The sequence below is a fragment of the Rhipicephalus microplus genome, chromosome 9, assembly GCF_043290135.1.
Source record: "Rhipicephalus microplus isolate Deutch F79 chromosome 9, USDA_Rmic, whole genome shotgun sequence".
Classification (NCBI taxonomy): domain Eukaryota; kingdom Metazoa; phylum Arthropoda; class Arachnida; order Ixodida; family Ixodidae; genus Rhipicephalus; species Rhipicephalus microplus.
This window is the reverse complement of record NC_134708.1, coordinates 13,512,428-13,528,881: the sequence shown is the minus strand read 5'-3', so window position 1 is coordinate 13,528,881 and position 16,454 is coordinate 13,512,428. Positions and strand designations below refer to the sequence as shown.

The 16,454-nt window shown below is 43.5% G+C and overlaps 1 protein-coding gene across 1 annotated transcript in view; it reads right to left on the bottom strand.

Moving 5' to 3' along the window:
* The window catches only part of LOC119163487 (ATP-binding cassette sub-family C member 2-like), a 67,641-nt gene that overhangs the window by 27,047 nt on the left and 24,140 nt on the right, over positions 1 to 16,454 (bottom strand). Inside the window, exons 2-9 of the mRNA XM_037415490.2 lie at positions 12,004 to 12,138; positions 11,251 to 11,391; positions 8,866 to 9,000; positions 8,250 to 8,311; positions 6,594 to 6,710; positions 3,521 to 3,655; positions 1,373 to 1,535; positions 127 to 384 (exon numbers count right to left, since the gene is read on the bottom strand). Coding sequence (XP_037271387.2) covers positions 127 to 384; positions 1,373 to 1,535; positions 3,521 to 3,655; positions 6,594 to 6,710; positions 8,250 to 8,311; positions 8,866 to 9,000; positions 11,251 to 11,391; positions 12,004 to 12,138 — 1,146 coding nt within the window. The remainder of the gene's footprint in view (positions 1 to 126; positions 385 to 1,372; positions 1,536 to 3,520; positions 3,656 to 6,593; positions 6,711 to 8,249; positions 8,312 to 8,865; positions 9,001 to 11,250; positions 11,392 to 12,003; positions 12,139 to 16,454) is intronic.

Genomic DNA, 16,454 nt, shown 5'->3' with positions numbered 1-16,454 from the left:
CAAAAATTGGGAAACAGTGCAAGGAAGAAGACAAATAGTGTTCCGCCTCTCTCGGTCTGTTTCTATAGTTGCTTGTGTTGTTGAGAAAGGGCACACAGCCATTCACGGAAACTTTCAGACACTCACCCAGAACTTCTTCTGAATAAATGAGCCGAAAAAGGGCAACCCCAGCACTAGCACGGCCCAGGCGGCAGTGCACAGCGACGGCCAGAGACCGGCTCGAGAGGCAAGCATCCAAAAGAGGAAAGGATAGAGCAGCACACCGAGCAGGGGCACGGGTATGGCGTAGGCGCAACTGGCCAGCACGCCGCAGTCGACACTCAACAGCGAGCCGATGTGGCCCGCCGGGTAGCTGGCCTTGGTGCCAGCTGACATGTTGGTCACCTGCGAAGAAAAACCATCACGTATGTGTTTTACCTCGCGTTACCAATGGCGCAGCCTGTGCGCAGCTGCGCCATGTGCGCCGTGTGAGACAAGTGCACCATGTGCGCAGATGTGCGCGTCCGCCAATGGAATCGCGACGAGAAAGGTGGCGAAAGATGGAAAGGGCGATGAAGTGGTAACACTGATCGTAGGCGGGCCTGTTGGTACACACCGGGCATGAAGAACGGCGTCCCAACACAGGGCAGCGATAAAAAAAATTGACGGCAGATCCACGAGGTGAATGATGATGAGATTGGGCGAAGCTCGTGGAAGTAATACCGTGAAATTTTCTTCCGTTAATTCGCCCGATGAAAACCATTGCTTTAGAAAACACTTGGCATCTTTCGTTAAGCAGTTGGCGTCTTCTTTTTGTTTTGCTTTAGAAACATCTGGCGTCTTTTCGTTTTGCTTTTAGAAAAGATCTGGTGTCTTTCGTTGGTTTATTTCACCAATCAACGGCGTTTTGAACAAAATATTTTTATTGTTTATTAACGCACAGGGAAAAATCTCACCAGGCACTACCTTGGAGGTAAACAATGGCTGCTACTGGGAATGGGAGACAGCAGAAGTCGGCTTTTAACACTTCTAATTCTACTAAAATTCCCTACTGGAACATGCCAATGGCTGCTAATGGGGAATGAGAGACAGGAGCATTCGGCTTTTAGCTAACGCGCACGCCGCGAACTTTTTAATGTTAAACAAAGCACAGGAGAAATCTCCCACCAGCACTACCTTGAAGGTCAAAATGTAACACTTGTTACACACTACGACTACGAGGGACAAACGGGTGCCGCTTTAACAAGCTTCGCCCCTAAGAGCACACAGCGCTGTACACGCGCACTATGCATGCTTGGGAGCTCATCGTCTGTCATTTCAGGGGCTTTGAACGTCGGGCTAAACTATAACGACAAGTGTTACATTTGCCAGAACTACTGAAAAGGAGCCGTACCTTCTTGAAGGTAAGCCCTTGAACCATGGAGCGAATCCTGATGGCGTACGTAGTCAGGATGTCCATTTGGTAGCAGGAGATAAGAAGCTCGAAGGTGGTTGCCGCGGCGAAGAGTAGCACCGCTGCCGTCAAGCCGACCTTATCGCGGCTATTTATCAGCAGCCTGTCGAATACAAACAAAAAAAGCATATAGAATCCTGTTCACGCTGCGAACACTTTGTGCTCTCAGAGAAGCGAGAATTTTTTTTTTTTGACGTGATTTCAGCTGGTGGGATGACGAGACACATCAAGTGTCAAACTTAAGCTAACCGTATGTTGTCAACAGGAAAGTAGAAATGAGGACGGAGGTCCTGAGTGCGTAATAATCGCACGAAACAAAAGAGATTAATGGAGGTTACATCGAACTCGCGAATTGAGCCAAAAGTAACGTCTGGCGTATATCCGTATTCCATGGTTGAGAATCAACGTTAACTAAACGTATACCGATGGGGAATTAAGCATGCAGCGTTTGACAAGTATATAGTTGGACGGAAGGCAGCCGAAAGGTTGAGAGGACAAGGAGGTTACCTAGAAGAGCTTCCAGTTGGCTACTATACGCTGGCAAGTTGGGAAAGAGTCATAAAAAGGTGAGAGAGGGGAAGATAAATGAAGCGATAAATTGAGTACAGAAGGTGAATCAAACGAGAATTAAGGTGAACACATCATAATCAAAGGTGAATTGAGGTAAATTGAAAATCAACCACAAGTTAAGCATGCCTAATACTAAAAGTGAATCAAACAATAATTTGCGACTAATGAAATGTCGAGGCCATTAAAGATGGGCAGAGAGTTTGAAAGAGAGTTTCCACTTTTAGCTGTACGGCAGTGGTAGTGAAAGATATGGCGACAAATTTCGCAAGGGCTTTTAAATGTCGATGCAGGTTGCGTTATAGCTCAAAGTTAGTTACAAATTGCGTACATTATTTTTAATTTCTAACATTCTTTTTCTACATATGCTGTTTTTTATGAAGTCTGCTATCTGAGGGGCATTGTGATCTTCTAAGAACAGAGCAACATACGTCTTATAAAAGGGGAGCTAAAATTGCAGGTCTACAACAAAAAGCCACATTTTTATTTATCTTGATCTTCGTCGACGCATGAAAATTACCACTTGTGAATGTTTTCGAAATAAAAAATAAAGATGCACCCAAAAGGTCACTGAGTCATAGCTGTTATGTAATTGTGTTCCAGTAACAGCATGACAACTTCAGGAAGAGACAAAAAGGACAGGAAAGAGCGCCTATCATGTCTACTTCCTGAAGTTGTCGCACCGTTACTAGAACTCAACCACGACGAACCAACTCGCCCAAATTAGGCTCTCGTTGCCGGTATGTAAACGCCACTAATTATATACGTTAAATTTTTTTGTTTGCTTACATTCCATAGTTCCCGAGAAAAAGATACGTGAATTCGAACAAAACTTGTTTTCCGAAAAACGTTGAACTATCGTATGGGCACGCGTGCATTTCTTTTGAGTGTTAGAGAAAAGTAGGGGCAAAAAATTATTTTTTTAATCGCGAGTGTCCAAGTGGGATATATAATTTGAAGAATAAAAAATCCTCAAGTGGTTGAAAATTTCCACAATTGAATGTTTTGACCGAAGGATGTCTCATCCGCTCTTACGCACATCAATTGATAGTGAATCATATTAACTATAGAAAACAAAAAGTCAAATAAGGTGAAATAAAAGTGAACCACTTGTCAGTCAAGGTTAATCCTAAAGGTGAATGAAATGCGAATTTACCACGCGGCAAGTAATATAGCGATGTAAGTCAATTAATGGTGAATAAAATGAGAATTGAAAGTGAATCAAAGATAAAAGTAAAGGCTTTCTTCTGTGCTGTCATTACGGTTAGATAGATTGACTCAATTTTACTTAAAGGCAGCATTTCACACACGAAAAAAATAAGCCTCTGTGGAAACGTTAGCTTATACAACAAACGTCGTTATGCTAATCTGAACCGTTGTACACATTGCCTGTGTACGCATATTATTCATATATAGGTAATGATATTTGCATCTTTTCTGTTTCCAGTCAAGGTTTTATCCTGCCTCATGAGTTAAGCTGCGAATGATTTGGCATCGTCTTTTGGCACAAGGAGCACTTACTCTAGTGCCGGTATCCTGGCATATATGCAGGAGTAGTATCCACCTGTCACCAGAAGAATGCGCAGCGTGTCCACCCACACCACTTTACACAATCTGATCACGAACGTCGTCCGACGCCGCCCCGGAGGAATTCGTCTGCAGAAAAGCAGATGGGAAGATTATTCACACTCGCACTACTCAGCACTCGCAGTTGCACGTGCAGGACATGAGCAGAGTACGTGGCGCGTAAGTTGATCATTAGGCACTGATAATTAAGGGTAGCAGAGTGGATTCCAAGAGAATAAAAACGCGCGAGGGGAGACAGAAGGTTAGGTGGACAGATGAGATTAAGGAGTTTACGTGCATAATGCGGCAGCAGCAAGCACGGAACTGGGTGGACAGGTGGAACGCGGGAGAGGCCTTTGTCTTCCGGTGGGCGTAGTCAGGCTTATTATTATTATTATTATTATTATTATTATTATTAGTAGTAGTAGTAGTAGTAGTAGTAGTAGTATAGTATTAGTATTAGTAGTAGTATTATTAGTATTTGTAGTATTAGTATTAGTATTAGTAGTATTAGTAGTAGTAGTAGTAGTAGTAGTAGTATTTGTATGAGTTGTAGTATTAGTAGTATTAGTAGTAGTATTAGTATTAGTAGTAGTAGTAGTAGTATTCAATATGTACTGTTGGCGAATTGGGGAGGTGGTATTCATTGAAATCTTGGCAAATCGAAGAAAATCCGAGTGGATTTTTCTGTAGGTCTATATGCCCGACATCATCATGCTAAATGGCAGTGACGAAATGTAACCGTCATTTACATATAACACCGGTTTCACTAGAAACGAATTAGTTAGTTGGATTGAAAATTCCGCAGCCTAAAAGCATTTCGCAATAACAAAATAGAAAAAAGAAGCATCTTTCTCGAAATCCAACAATGTAGTGGCCAAAGGAACGATGTAACTTACGTCGTTCAAATCAGATTTTGAACTTGCCGGAAATTAGACAACCTACCACATATCCGAGAGAACATTTTTATGTTGTGTTTTATTATGTTGATGTGCCCAGAACTTACATGTCGGCTAATAGATTTGTTTGCACAACTTCTCTCCTACTTATCCTGTTTACGGAACCGCATGAATTTTTTCAACGCTGCAAAGATTGAGGGATGCTGACCAAGGTAAAAATATTTAGTGACACTTCGGTTCTTCTCAGTGCTTTTATTTATTCATGTGTGGCACTTGGCAAATGCTTTCGCCAGCAACCTGTGATTTAGTAAATTTTGAAACGATTATTTTACGTTTTTAGTAACATATGCCATCAAAAGAGGTTGGACTTCGATTGCGTCTTCGACACTTCAGCGCACCTGTGGGCTAAGGAGATAACCTTTCCAAACGTGGTGATAGCTCGAACGAATTTCGTTTTATATCACACATGGTTACTTTATGCCCAAGGTGGTCGGCGGCGGGTATAAGTGTGTGCTTCTGGCGTGCTTTGATCAGTCGTAAGTCCTACCCCGTCCCGTCGTGTTTATTCTTTTTGTTTCGTGTTTCTCGCTTGCTTTTATGCCATTCAACGTGTACCACTAATCCGGTTTATCGCCATGGTAAATGTTTCTAGAGCTAATAAATGCATCAACTCTAAAAGCACCTTTGACGAACTAAACAAACAAACAACTTAGTCGACCACGTATTGCAATTTACGAAATACTTTACAGGGACGCAGAGAAGAATGTTTCGTTGTAACATGTGTAGTAACACGTGCTTTTCCCTTTATTTTGAACCCCAGGTGGTCGAAATTTTCGGAACCCTCCACTACGGCGTCTCTCATAATCAAATGATGGTTAGGGACGTCAAACCTTATATATTATTCGATTATATCATCAATAAATCTCTTTATTTTGGCGTATTAAGGTTTCACCTACGTGAACTGAAAGCAGCGCTCTGAGCAGACTGCACTACGATGTTCGGAAAGCTTTGCGATCATTTGCGAGCATTCCATAAAGGTTATTCTAGAGCATACGCGAGCGGCAGTGATAATGGTGCAATTTTTGAATGTCTACTGCATGAAAGACGGCACGTTCCGCCGGCATCAGATTATCGAAGGCCGACGCTCCGTTCGCTTATATCGGTGTATATCGTGTATTGCTAGTAGTGTGACTTTTCGTTTCCCGAGCACAGGTCCACCTAAATAAGAACCACAGGAAAATGTTTGTTTGTTTGACTGATTGATTGATTGATTGATTGATTGATATGTGTGGTTTAACGTCCCAAAACCACCATATAATCACAAGTGACGCCGTAGTCGAGGGCTCCGGAAAATTCGACCATGGTTCTTTAACGTGCACCCAAATCTGAGTACAATGATCTACAGCATTTCCGCTTCCATCGAAAATGCAGCCGCTGCAGCCGCTGCAGCCGGGATTCAATCCCGCAATTTGCAGGTCAGCAGCTGAATACCTTAGCCACTAGACCATCGTGGCGCCGTGTGCTCAGATTTGGGCGCACGTTAAAGAACCCCAGGTGGTCGAAATTTCCGGAGCCCTCCACTACGGCGTCTCTCATAATCATATAGTGGTTTTGGGACGTTAAACCCCACATATCAATCAATCAACCATCGTGGCGGGGCCACGTGGCGATATTTAAGATGGAGAACCCGTGCCTAGTAAGCGCAAAAATACTGTGCACTACTAAGAAGGCATCAAGTGTGGCAAGTGAAACAAATATGAACAAAAAAATAATTTAGAGATGAAACACTGGCTAACCGGTGCAGTTTTTATTACGCCGGGAGACTCTCCAGCAAAATAATATTAGGGTAGTACTTACAGGTAGGCAGAAGGACGTTGAATAGCAACAAAGGAAAAAGACAACAAAGAAAGGAGCACCACGTACTAGATATTCTCTCTTTCTTTTCTTTGTGGCAACAATGAGACATTTTTCAATTTATTTTCTAGTGCATACGAGCCATTTTTCCTGGGAGCTCTTTCTGATAGTTCATGGCTAAAGGGAAAGTTTACTAATCATAAACATATGTGTGGCAACAATACTGAAGATAAAAACTAGACATTTGAGAACAGAGTGATGTGAGTACAACTCACTCGGTCGCTAGTTTCACCGTGACTCTGCGAACGAGGTTCTTGCAATGCATTCCTCTTCGCAGTATCGGCAGCCGCGTCGACGCAGACACGCCCTTCCTCAAGGTGTCCCTGAAAACCCTGCATCGAAATGACGACCGCGCAATCACAAATAGCACGGGGCTCTATAGCTCTGAAATCAAGAAGAAGAAACGGACATGGGCCGGGCATGTAGCGCGTAGCCAGGATAACCACTGGTCATTATGGGTAACTAACTGGATTCCCCGAGAAGGCAAGAGGGTTAGGGGGAGACAGAAGGTTAGGTGGGCAGATGAGATTAAGAAGTTTGCGACACCAGCGCCGACTTTGTATTTGCTCCAGCCATATACGGTGTCATGCCATCACAATTCTGTATCAATTAGTGGCGCGCGAACAGTCAAATTTCGAACCGAATCGAATACCGATCAAGTATAATGAACGTACCGAGTCGAAAACGCGTACAAAAACTATTGAAATAGTTTTCGTGTTGTAAGGCAATCCCTTTCAATACAAGCCTGAAATTCCACAACTTTAATTTAGGACGAGTATTTAAAAACTTTAGCAAAGCAAGATTACCGGTACATATAACCGACAACGGGCACCACAATCATGTAAACTGAAGTAAGGTCGTATACAGTCGTGACGACAGCCTTTGGGGTATTCTGCACATGTAGCATTATTGCAGCAGTTACTTCAGTATTAAAGGTGGTATTGTCACCAGCATTTTAGTAACAGTGAGACCTAAAAATTGAACCATATTTCATGAAATAACATGATGAATCTCATTATCTCATTACAACGGTAGTGCATTGAGAAGACATTCGCTTCGGCAACACTAGAGTTCAAAAAAGAAAAAGTTGTTTATCCTTTTGGTGAGTAAGGCATTGATAGTCCCGTGCCAGCTTGAACTGCACGCATATTGCTAATTAAATTCTAAAAACAAGAAAAGTGATCATTTGCTCTTCGAACGTGCTGTGCCTTTGAGTTTTTCGAAAAAAGTGCTCGAAAATTATATGTACTATTCGATTCGACTACCGAGTCGAATATTACACATACGAATGAAATATTTTCAACAACAAGAAACTAGTTAGCTATAGCGTTTCCCTGATAATGAAATACAAACTCGCCCAACAACCTATCCCGTGAGCTCTGCATTCGGCACGCAGTCTAGATTGCTGAAGTTTCTGGCAGAACCACCATACGACGATTCGCTCATAGATGTTTACGTGAACCACGAGTGCTTGCTGTGACAGATTTGCCATTAGCAAGTCGCCAGTTGCCGTCTTTCCGTGACGTTACACAGTTATGACGCGTCACGGAGAAGCCGACTCCTCAATATCAAAACCAAAAGTATCTTTTTTTTCTAATGTAGTGATATTAAAAACATAATCGACGCATTCCCAAGCACTACAATATTCGTTTCAGGTCTATCAACCCCAGTAATTCAATGTATAGCAACAATCTGAAAAGAGAAATTCAAACTCGTGCCAGCAATCTTCTAAAGGCAGGATTTGGACACTTCAGAAATAAACATAACCTACGAAAAAGCTTGCACTAAGTCATATACACTATTAAGAAGACAGCGCTTAATGGCGAAGACAGCTTGAAGAGTGCATAAACAAAGTTATTTCAACAACTTACGGAAAGAGGACTGAACATGACTGCCGAGCAAGCAATGAAGTTGTGTCCTCGTCAACCGAATTCTGAAAGTTAAAAAAGACACAGAGAATGTGTAAGCATGATGCGCCATCATCACATGGTGGTCGTATAAGGGTATCCAAGATGAAGCTCATATATAACAAAACGATAGGCTAGTGCATTTCCCAGATAATGGAATGCAAGCTCTCCCAACAGTCCTTCCGTCTAAGCTATTGCGCTTCGCGTGACAGAACCACAGTAATAAATATGAAGAACTTCGTCTTTCCCATGTGTCCCATGCATTCTTGCAGTTATCTCTCCTAATGATAAATCATCGAGTGGCCTGCTTAGAAGATTGTGTAGAAGAGTTGCCGGGAACGTCGTGCGGGTTCGGAGTTCGAACCCGAGACCAACAATGTTTTGGTGCGTTCGCTCCACCTGTTTATAAAGCGCATGGAGTCATGCTCATTTCGGAAGAACGCCACTATGTTCCCGCACTGCGTCAATTTGTCTGCATGCGTATTACAAGGGTATTAAAATATGTTCAAGAACTGTCACCAACTGACCCAGCTTTCAGTCTTTCCGCAACGTCTTGATAATATGGGATGAAAGGACTTACCACGTATTTGTTGGGTTTCTTGATGATCAAGTCTTGAATTTCGGACACCACGAAGTTTCCCATGACGGTAACCAGCACGACGAGGCTCACGGTGAATGAAGTCTTATCGAGCTGACTTGCTGACAGGGTTATGTCCTGAGAAATAATGAGTGCACGTTATTGGACCCGATTTTTCCTGCCCATGCTCCTGTGGTCACACAATTAGCGCAGAAATTCGACGCAGCCTCCGCTCCACTATTATTTAGATCGGTTTAACGTGGCTGCCCACTGAACTACATTCCTATAAGCCACAGCGGCGCCGTTGCATCACCCGATGTTTATACCGCTGATGGTGGCGGTCAAATCAGGCTGCCCCGCTACCTAAGACGCTCCTCCGCTGCGGCTCCTACAGTTGAATAAACAGTTGAGTTTTCATGTTGGGATCCATCCTTTCTTCAAAACACCCCCCACATACCTATATGTTCTTAAAAAAACTAAAATCGTTCTTTATTCAATTTCTATCTGTTGCACACCGCTAACTTTGTTAATTCTCGTTGTTTCGTGAGTTTATTAGTAAACATTGAAATATTTTACGTTCTGTTCGTTACATGCAACATGTTGAACTGTTTTTATATAATATTTGCTTAGTGACTTTTTTCACTTTTCTAGTTCATCAACATAGGTTGTTAACTATCATTGTTTCATGAGTTTATCAGTAAACATTGAAATATTTTACGTTCTGTTCGTTACGTGCAACATGTCGAACTGTTTTTTTTATTATACCGTATTTGCTTATTACCTTTTTTCACTTTTCTAGTTTATCAACATAAGAGGATAGGAGGAGCCAGTTCTTTGTAACCTCAGGACTTCTTGCTCGACTTTTATTTGTATCATATAATCCCCCTATGTTACCGATCTCCCTATGCCCCATCTCACTAACATGCATTTGCTGCAAGATGCTCGAAGAGATTATCGCATCACCCATTTACAATGACCTGGAATAACATAATTTCTTATTCCCAAACCAGCATGGATTTCGAAAAGGCTTCTTCTGTGAGTCACAAGTATTCGAATTCACTACTGACCTTCATAACAACATGGACATCAACTGACAAGCAGATTGCATCTTCGCAGACTTTTCTGAAGCATGCGATTAGGTAGAACATTGCCGACTGATATTAAAACTTTGTGCGCTTAAATTAGATCCGCTAAACTTGTCATGGGTCTTTAACTTTCTTTTTAAGCGCTCCAGCAGTTCACCATTAATAAATATCTCTCTCCTTCAGCAGAGGTCACATCACGGGTGCTAAAGATAGCGCCCTTGCTCCCTTACTATTCCTAATTTACATTGATGACATTCCAAATAACATATCGTCTTGTACACGCATTTTTTGCTCACGACTGCATTGTTTATGGTTACACTAAGAGTACTGATGATCATCAATCCCTCCAAGGTGACCTGGATCACATCAGCGACTGGTGTATCCTAGCGTTGAGCGAACTGTTGGATTCTTCCTTTTGAGTGAACCACTGGTGATCCGTTTATGAATCGCGATACACAGTACCTGTTAAGTTTGCCCATTGACGCACGCGGTGTGCTCCGCCAGATATGAGTAATGTATTGATGTGCATAGTGAACGACAGACACGGCATATTCTTGTTCTAGAAAGCCCGCATGAAAGCAGTTTTGCCTGCCGAACTTCGAAAATCTAACGTTTGCACGAACTATTACACGACTGCTGAGTGAGTTCCTTCAAGGTATGAGCATGATTAACGTCTGGTGACAGTGACAGGCGCTCTCTTATCAACACCATTTCTCCTACAAACTCCCCTGGAAGAACTGCAAATATGTCATCCTCAGCCATACCGATTATGCATTATTCACAATGTAATTAACTCTGAACAAACTATTTTAAAAAAACACAGCATATGTACGGACTGAATGATGATGAGTGGAGCGAAGCATCCATCAGTCCACCCGTGCTTCCGTACGTTCATTCGTTCTTGTTTCCGTCCATCCACCCATGCGTCCATTCGTCCGTCCATCTTTGCGTCTATTCGTGCGTCCGTCTGTGCATCCGTCCGTCCGTGCGTTAGTCTCTGCGTTCATCCGTGAGTGCGTTCATCCGTCTGTGAATGTGTCCATCCATCCGTCCGTGCGTCAAACAGACAGACAGACAACGGTGGCGTCTGTTCATGGTATGATTCATGGTTTGCCCATAAAACACTCCGAAGCCTCGCCCCACTCATCATCATTCACTCCGTGGATATGCTGTGAGGTGGTTACTACATATATGCATAGATACATGTGACGACCGACCCACACATCAAGGAGCTTCGCCCTAAAACTTCACTGCTAAATGTATATTGGGGCGTTTCGCTCTCGCCAACAGTGTGCCATCGTACCTGCAGCTGTACAACGGTGGTGCACTGGCAGAAGACGTCCAGCACGCAGGCTGTGAACAGCAGGCCCAGCAGTGCTCCTGCGAATCCTGACGGTGGAAGGCACCGTCGCCATCGCCGCCAAATCAGTAGCGTCAAGACAGCCTGCGGAGTCAGTCACAGTGTTGATATATGCAGGCAACTGATATTTGCACTAGTAATTACGGCACACATTAAGCTGGTTCCAGGGCAATACATGAGCGGATACTATGAACTGTGTCGGCCCTCACCCTCACGTCTCTGGGATGTACAAGGATACATGCGAGTAGATTTTTATCTGTGCCTAAATAAAACAGTTTTTTAGCCGGGATGACACTTCACAACGTGAATGGTTGCGATGTATTTTTCCGGTGTTCGTAGCATGATGAAACTTTTCAATACTACTTTAAATAACTAGTGTTTTCCTATGTTCATATTCAAGGTGTCTAGTTGTAACTTGCCTTTTTAACAAGTGCTTCCACACGTCTGCATTTAGGGTAACACTAAATGTGTTTTTCGCCACACTGCATTGTCGAGAAATCTCGAAAAATTTCTACTGTATGATGTCTACGTACGTGACGTATCTTCCTATGCAATTGTATATTTTTTTTTGTTGCGTCCGAGCACTTTCAGGTAAGCTTGTGCGTTCAATGTCTGCAAAATTCTGAATCTCAATTTCGACGTTGTAAACTTATGTTATAATTCTCGTGAAACACCGGGCTCCGGATGCTTGCTTACCAGAGATATTGCCATGGCAAAATTTGAAGTTGCCTCTCGTAGTGTCGACACGCTGATGTAGTCGACCAGTTCAACATCTTGAAAGGCGTAGGAGCCTTTGGTGATGGACAGTCCAGTGGAGACCAGCAGGAGAATCTGCGAACAGTAAACCACGAGTTCCGGTTGACACACAATTAGCTCTCAGCATCGTCCGACGGCTATTGCTTTTCCTATGGAAATCCTATTGCCATTTTATTTTAAGGATGAAAATGCTACTTATTTCGTCTACTATTCGTTCTTCGTGGTACCTTGCTTGTAGTGCATATAAATTGAAATACTTTCACCACTTTTTACTCGCACTTTCTTTTTTTCTGAATCATACAGAAAGACCTTTCTATACCCTACTTCTTTTGCAGCAAAACCTACAACAAGCTTTTCGTCACCCCATTTATTCCCTCCGAATTTCAGAAGCAAAGCCGTGCTCACGCTAGGGTTGCTCGAATATACAGCCAATTGCAACATCGTTTCCATGACGCGATGTAAACCTATAATATCAACAAATTATTCTTCCCCAATAGTTTTTTTGCACCTTGTTCTCCATTATGACGGAAGAGGAGAAAGATCCGTTTCATGGCCTTACGAAATACATGGGGAAAAGCTGTTGAATGATGGAAATAAAAAATATAAACTGCTCGCGGAACAAAAGGCATGTACAAAAGAGCGGATCGTGTATTTGGGTCACGCTTTTCTCATTCATATAAAGCAAAAAATAACAATTTTCTCGCTTGACCACCGGAAATGGGGGAAACTAGAATAGGAAAAGAGAGCAGGAACAAGGATAAATTAGTTTTCTGGCAGCATCAACATGTTGAACTTAGGTGGAACAACTACACGTGCTGCTCCACAGAAGGCTGGTTCCACCTGCCGCGAGTAGCACCGTTGTTCCTGCCTCAGTAACAATGTATCTGCTTTTTTTATGAAAGAGAACATGTGAACATGTGGCCTGCACTCTGGCGCGGTAAAGAGAGAGAGAGAGAATAAAATGAGGGAAAGGCAGGGAGCTTAACCAGAAAATGGAGCATCCGGTTTGCTACCCTGCACTGGGGCAAGGGAAATCGGGAAGAAAGATGGGAATGAAAGTGAAGAGGGAAATCGACGCGCGCAAAAAAAAAAGTGGGGGGGGGGGGCAGGGGTGCTACAGTCTATGCAATAGGCCGCTGCCACGGAAAAGGTTCAGTAAGGCGCGGTAGAGATGTTCTATATGCCATATACAGAGACTCTACGGTCGCGGCTGCCTACGGCATCATCAACCGATGGCTAAAGAAAGCGGGTGCGCCCTTTCAAAACCTGAGTGGCAGGGCAATCAAGCACGCTTGTCCAAAAGCCATGACTCGTTGGTGCTAACATATGACGCTAAAAGGTGAAGCCATTTCTATAGCTGTCGGCTGATGATGCCGTAGAGAGCCTCCGCAGAGTGCAGGCCACGCGCTCACGTGTTCCCTTTCATAAAAAAGGCCACTGTACAGCCGTCAGCACGCTTAACACATGGACGTCGCTCAGCGTGGCCTGTACTGCTTCGGCTAACACCAGTGCCGCAAATATATATATATATATAAACACCAATATTTTATGACTGGCATCTTGCTCCCCCCCCTTCTTAAAGGATCAGAGAGTCAGCGCCCCTTGGAGGGGCGCATTTCTGATCTGGCGCCGCACTCATTGCGTAACAGGCCTCCACCGAAATTCGAGTTGTATATGTTTCGTTAAATGAATTAACGTACCTTGCACTGCACGTGCAATGCCCAAGGTGCAGCGGAGGGGATGGACACCTATGTGATTATGGTTGTTGTTGTTTTGCTTAAATATGCAAATTTTATCTTTCTTCTTGGCTCTATTTTCTTCTTCTGTCATTTCTATGTTTATGCGTCTCTTTTTTCTGTGTTCATTTCTAATTACTTATTCTAATAATTTCTCTTTGCTTTCTATTTATTTCTCTTTGCTCTTTCTATACTTCATATCTTTTTCCCTTCAATTCTCTCTCTCTCTCTCTCTCTCTCTACATATATATATTTATCCATTATCAAATCTTTTCAATTTTTTGTGCATTGGAATTATTACCATATTTTTTTTTAATTTTTCTCCTGCTGTGCTAGGATATCCTTATAGGTATTCCTGTTTCCGACCTTCAACTAGCCCTCGGCTATAAGTCCGACAAGTGTGTGTTATCCGTAAATAGATTATGAAATAAACATTCATTTAAACATTCAAACATCCCTTGCTTCCTATCATTTTCTCTCTCTGTCTCTTACTCAATTTCTTTCTCTTTCATTGATGTTCATTCTTTGACTTTCTGTATTCTTTTCGCTGCCCCGCCGCGGTGGTCTAGTGGCTAACGTACCCGGCTGCCGACCCGCAGGTCGCGGGATCGACTCCCGGCTGCGGCTGCTGCATTTCCGATGGAGGCGGAACTAGTGTAGGCCCGTGTGCTCAGATTTGGGCACACGTTAAAGAACCCCAGGTGGTCGAAATTTCCTGAGCCCTCCACTACGGCGTCTCTCGTGATCATATGGTGGTTTTGGGACGTTGAACTTCACATATAAATTAATCAATAAATCATTCCTTTCCGTCTAATTCTCTCCTCGTTATTTCGGTGCTACGTTTTACTCTCGTCCCTCCCCGTTTTCCTATTTCTCACCATCAGATATTACCTCCTCACCCTCGATTCTCCTTACAACCCCCTTGGAACACTAAACTACGCAAGTCTGTGCTAAGCTAGCGTGTCTGGATAGCTGAGACTTTAGACACCGTTCCGAAGTGCTTCGCGCTTCTGGGCGCTCCGGTGTGTTTCAATGACGTTTTGAATGCGTCCATCTGTTTGAAACGAAGTGTGCGTAATGTATGTTAAGGTAACTTCAGCGTGACGAATTGTGTCGTGGACAGTTCACAATAATTACATGTGACATTTACAGGCCACATGCCAAATGGTCAAGGCTCTTTGCCTATAAGCATCGAGTGCACGCGGATTCAAATCCCACCTCATGAAGCTTTTTTTTTGTTCAGCAAGAATTCCTGCATCGTTATTCCTTTCAATCAATTTCTTTCTCTCTCTTTGTACACGTTCTCGCACACGTCACGTTTAATAGAGGCTACTCTTGAGAAGTCTGCTCAGAAGTTCTGGGTGTAAACAAGAGGATCAACATGAAGAAGAGGATGTAGAGAGGGTCCGGTTCGCCATGGTAATTTCTGTTTCCGACAGACAAATTACGGCCACCTTGAACAACTTCTCCGTTAAAACAAGAAGGAGTGCAGACCGCCGACGGCACGTGCCTATTTAGGGGCGAAGCTCCTTATAGCGGCACCCGTTCATCCCTCGTAGCCGTTGTAGTGTGTAACTAGTATAACATTTTGAGCTCCAAGGTGGTGCCGGTGAGAGATTTCTTCTGTGCGTTGTTGAACAATAAAAAGTAGTGCTCAATGTACATGCCAATTACTGCTAATGGGGAATGAGAGACAGGAGCATTTGGCTTTTAGTTAACGCGCACGCTGCAATCCCCATTAGCCGCCATTGGCATGTACATTGAGCACTAACCGACAAGAAAGAGTTGCTACTTTATACTCGCTGGGTGTAACCTCCTTAGTTTTAGAACGGTTTAGCGAGCGTTGAGCCGCAGTGCCATGAATACAATGAATTAGTATATACCATGAACTCGAGGTGGTTAAAGGTGGGAAGTCGATACGAAGCGCAAGCCGTAAGAAAGTAAAAGCCGAATTCTCCTGTCTCTCATTTCCCATTAGCAGCCATTAGCATGTACATTGAGCACTATCTGACAAAAAAAGATTGCTACGTTATACTCGCTGGGCGTAACCTCCTTGGTTTTAGAAAGGTTTAGCGAGCGTTGGGCCGCAGTGCCATGAATACAGTAAACTATAGTATAAACCATGAACTCGAGGTGGTTAAAGTAGACCCGAAGGGAAGTAGACCCGAAGCGCAAGCCGTAAGAAAGTGTGCGTGTGCCACCACTCGTTTAGTCCTTGGAATGTCCGCTGGATGGCGGTGCTTCTATATGGTGAATATATGATGAAAAGATGCGAGATGGTGATACTTGGAGTGTTGAATAGATGGACGAACGGACACACAGACATATGCATGGATGGACGCATGTACGGACGCAGGGGCGGACGCAGGGACGGATGCACGAACAGACACACGCACGGACGGGTGGATGGACGCATGGACGGTCACACAGACGGACGTATGGATGGATGGACGGAAGCAAGAACGAATGGACGGACGAATGCTTCGCCCCACTCTCTATCATTTACTCCGTGGATATGCTGCCATTTTTTTTAATAATATGGAACACATTTGGTCGTGGGGCTCCATCATGCCACTTGGGTAGCTTTCAGTCCAACGTAACCAGTCAGCGTGTGCATACGAAGCTGTTCCCTCGTCAGCATTCACTTTTTGTAAC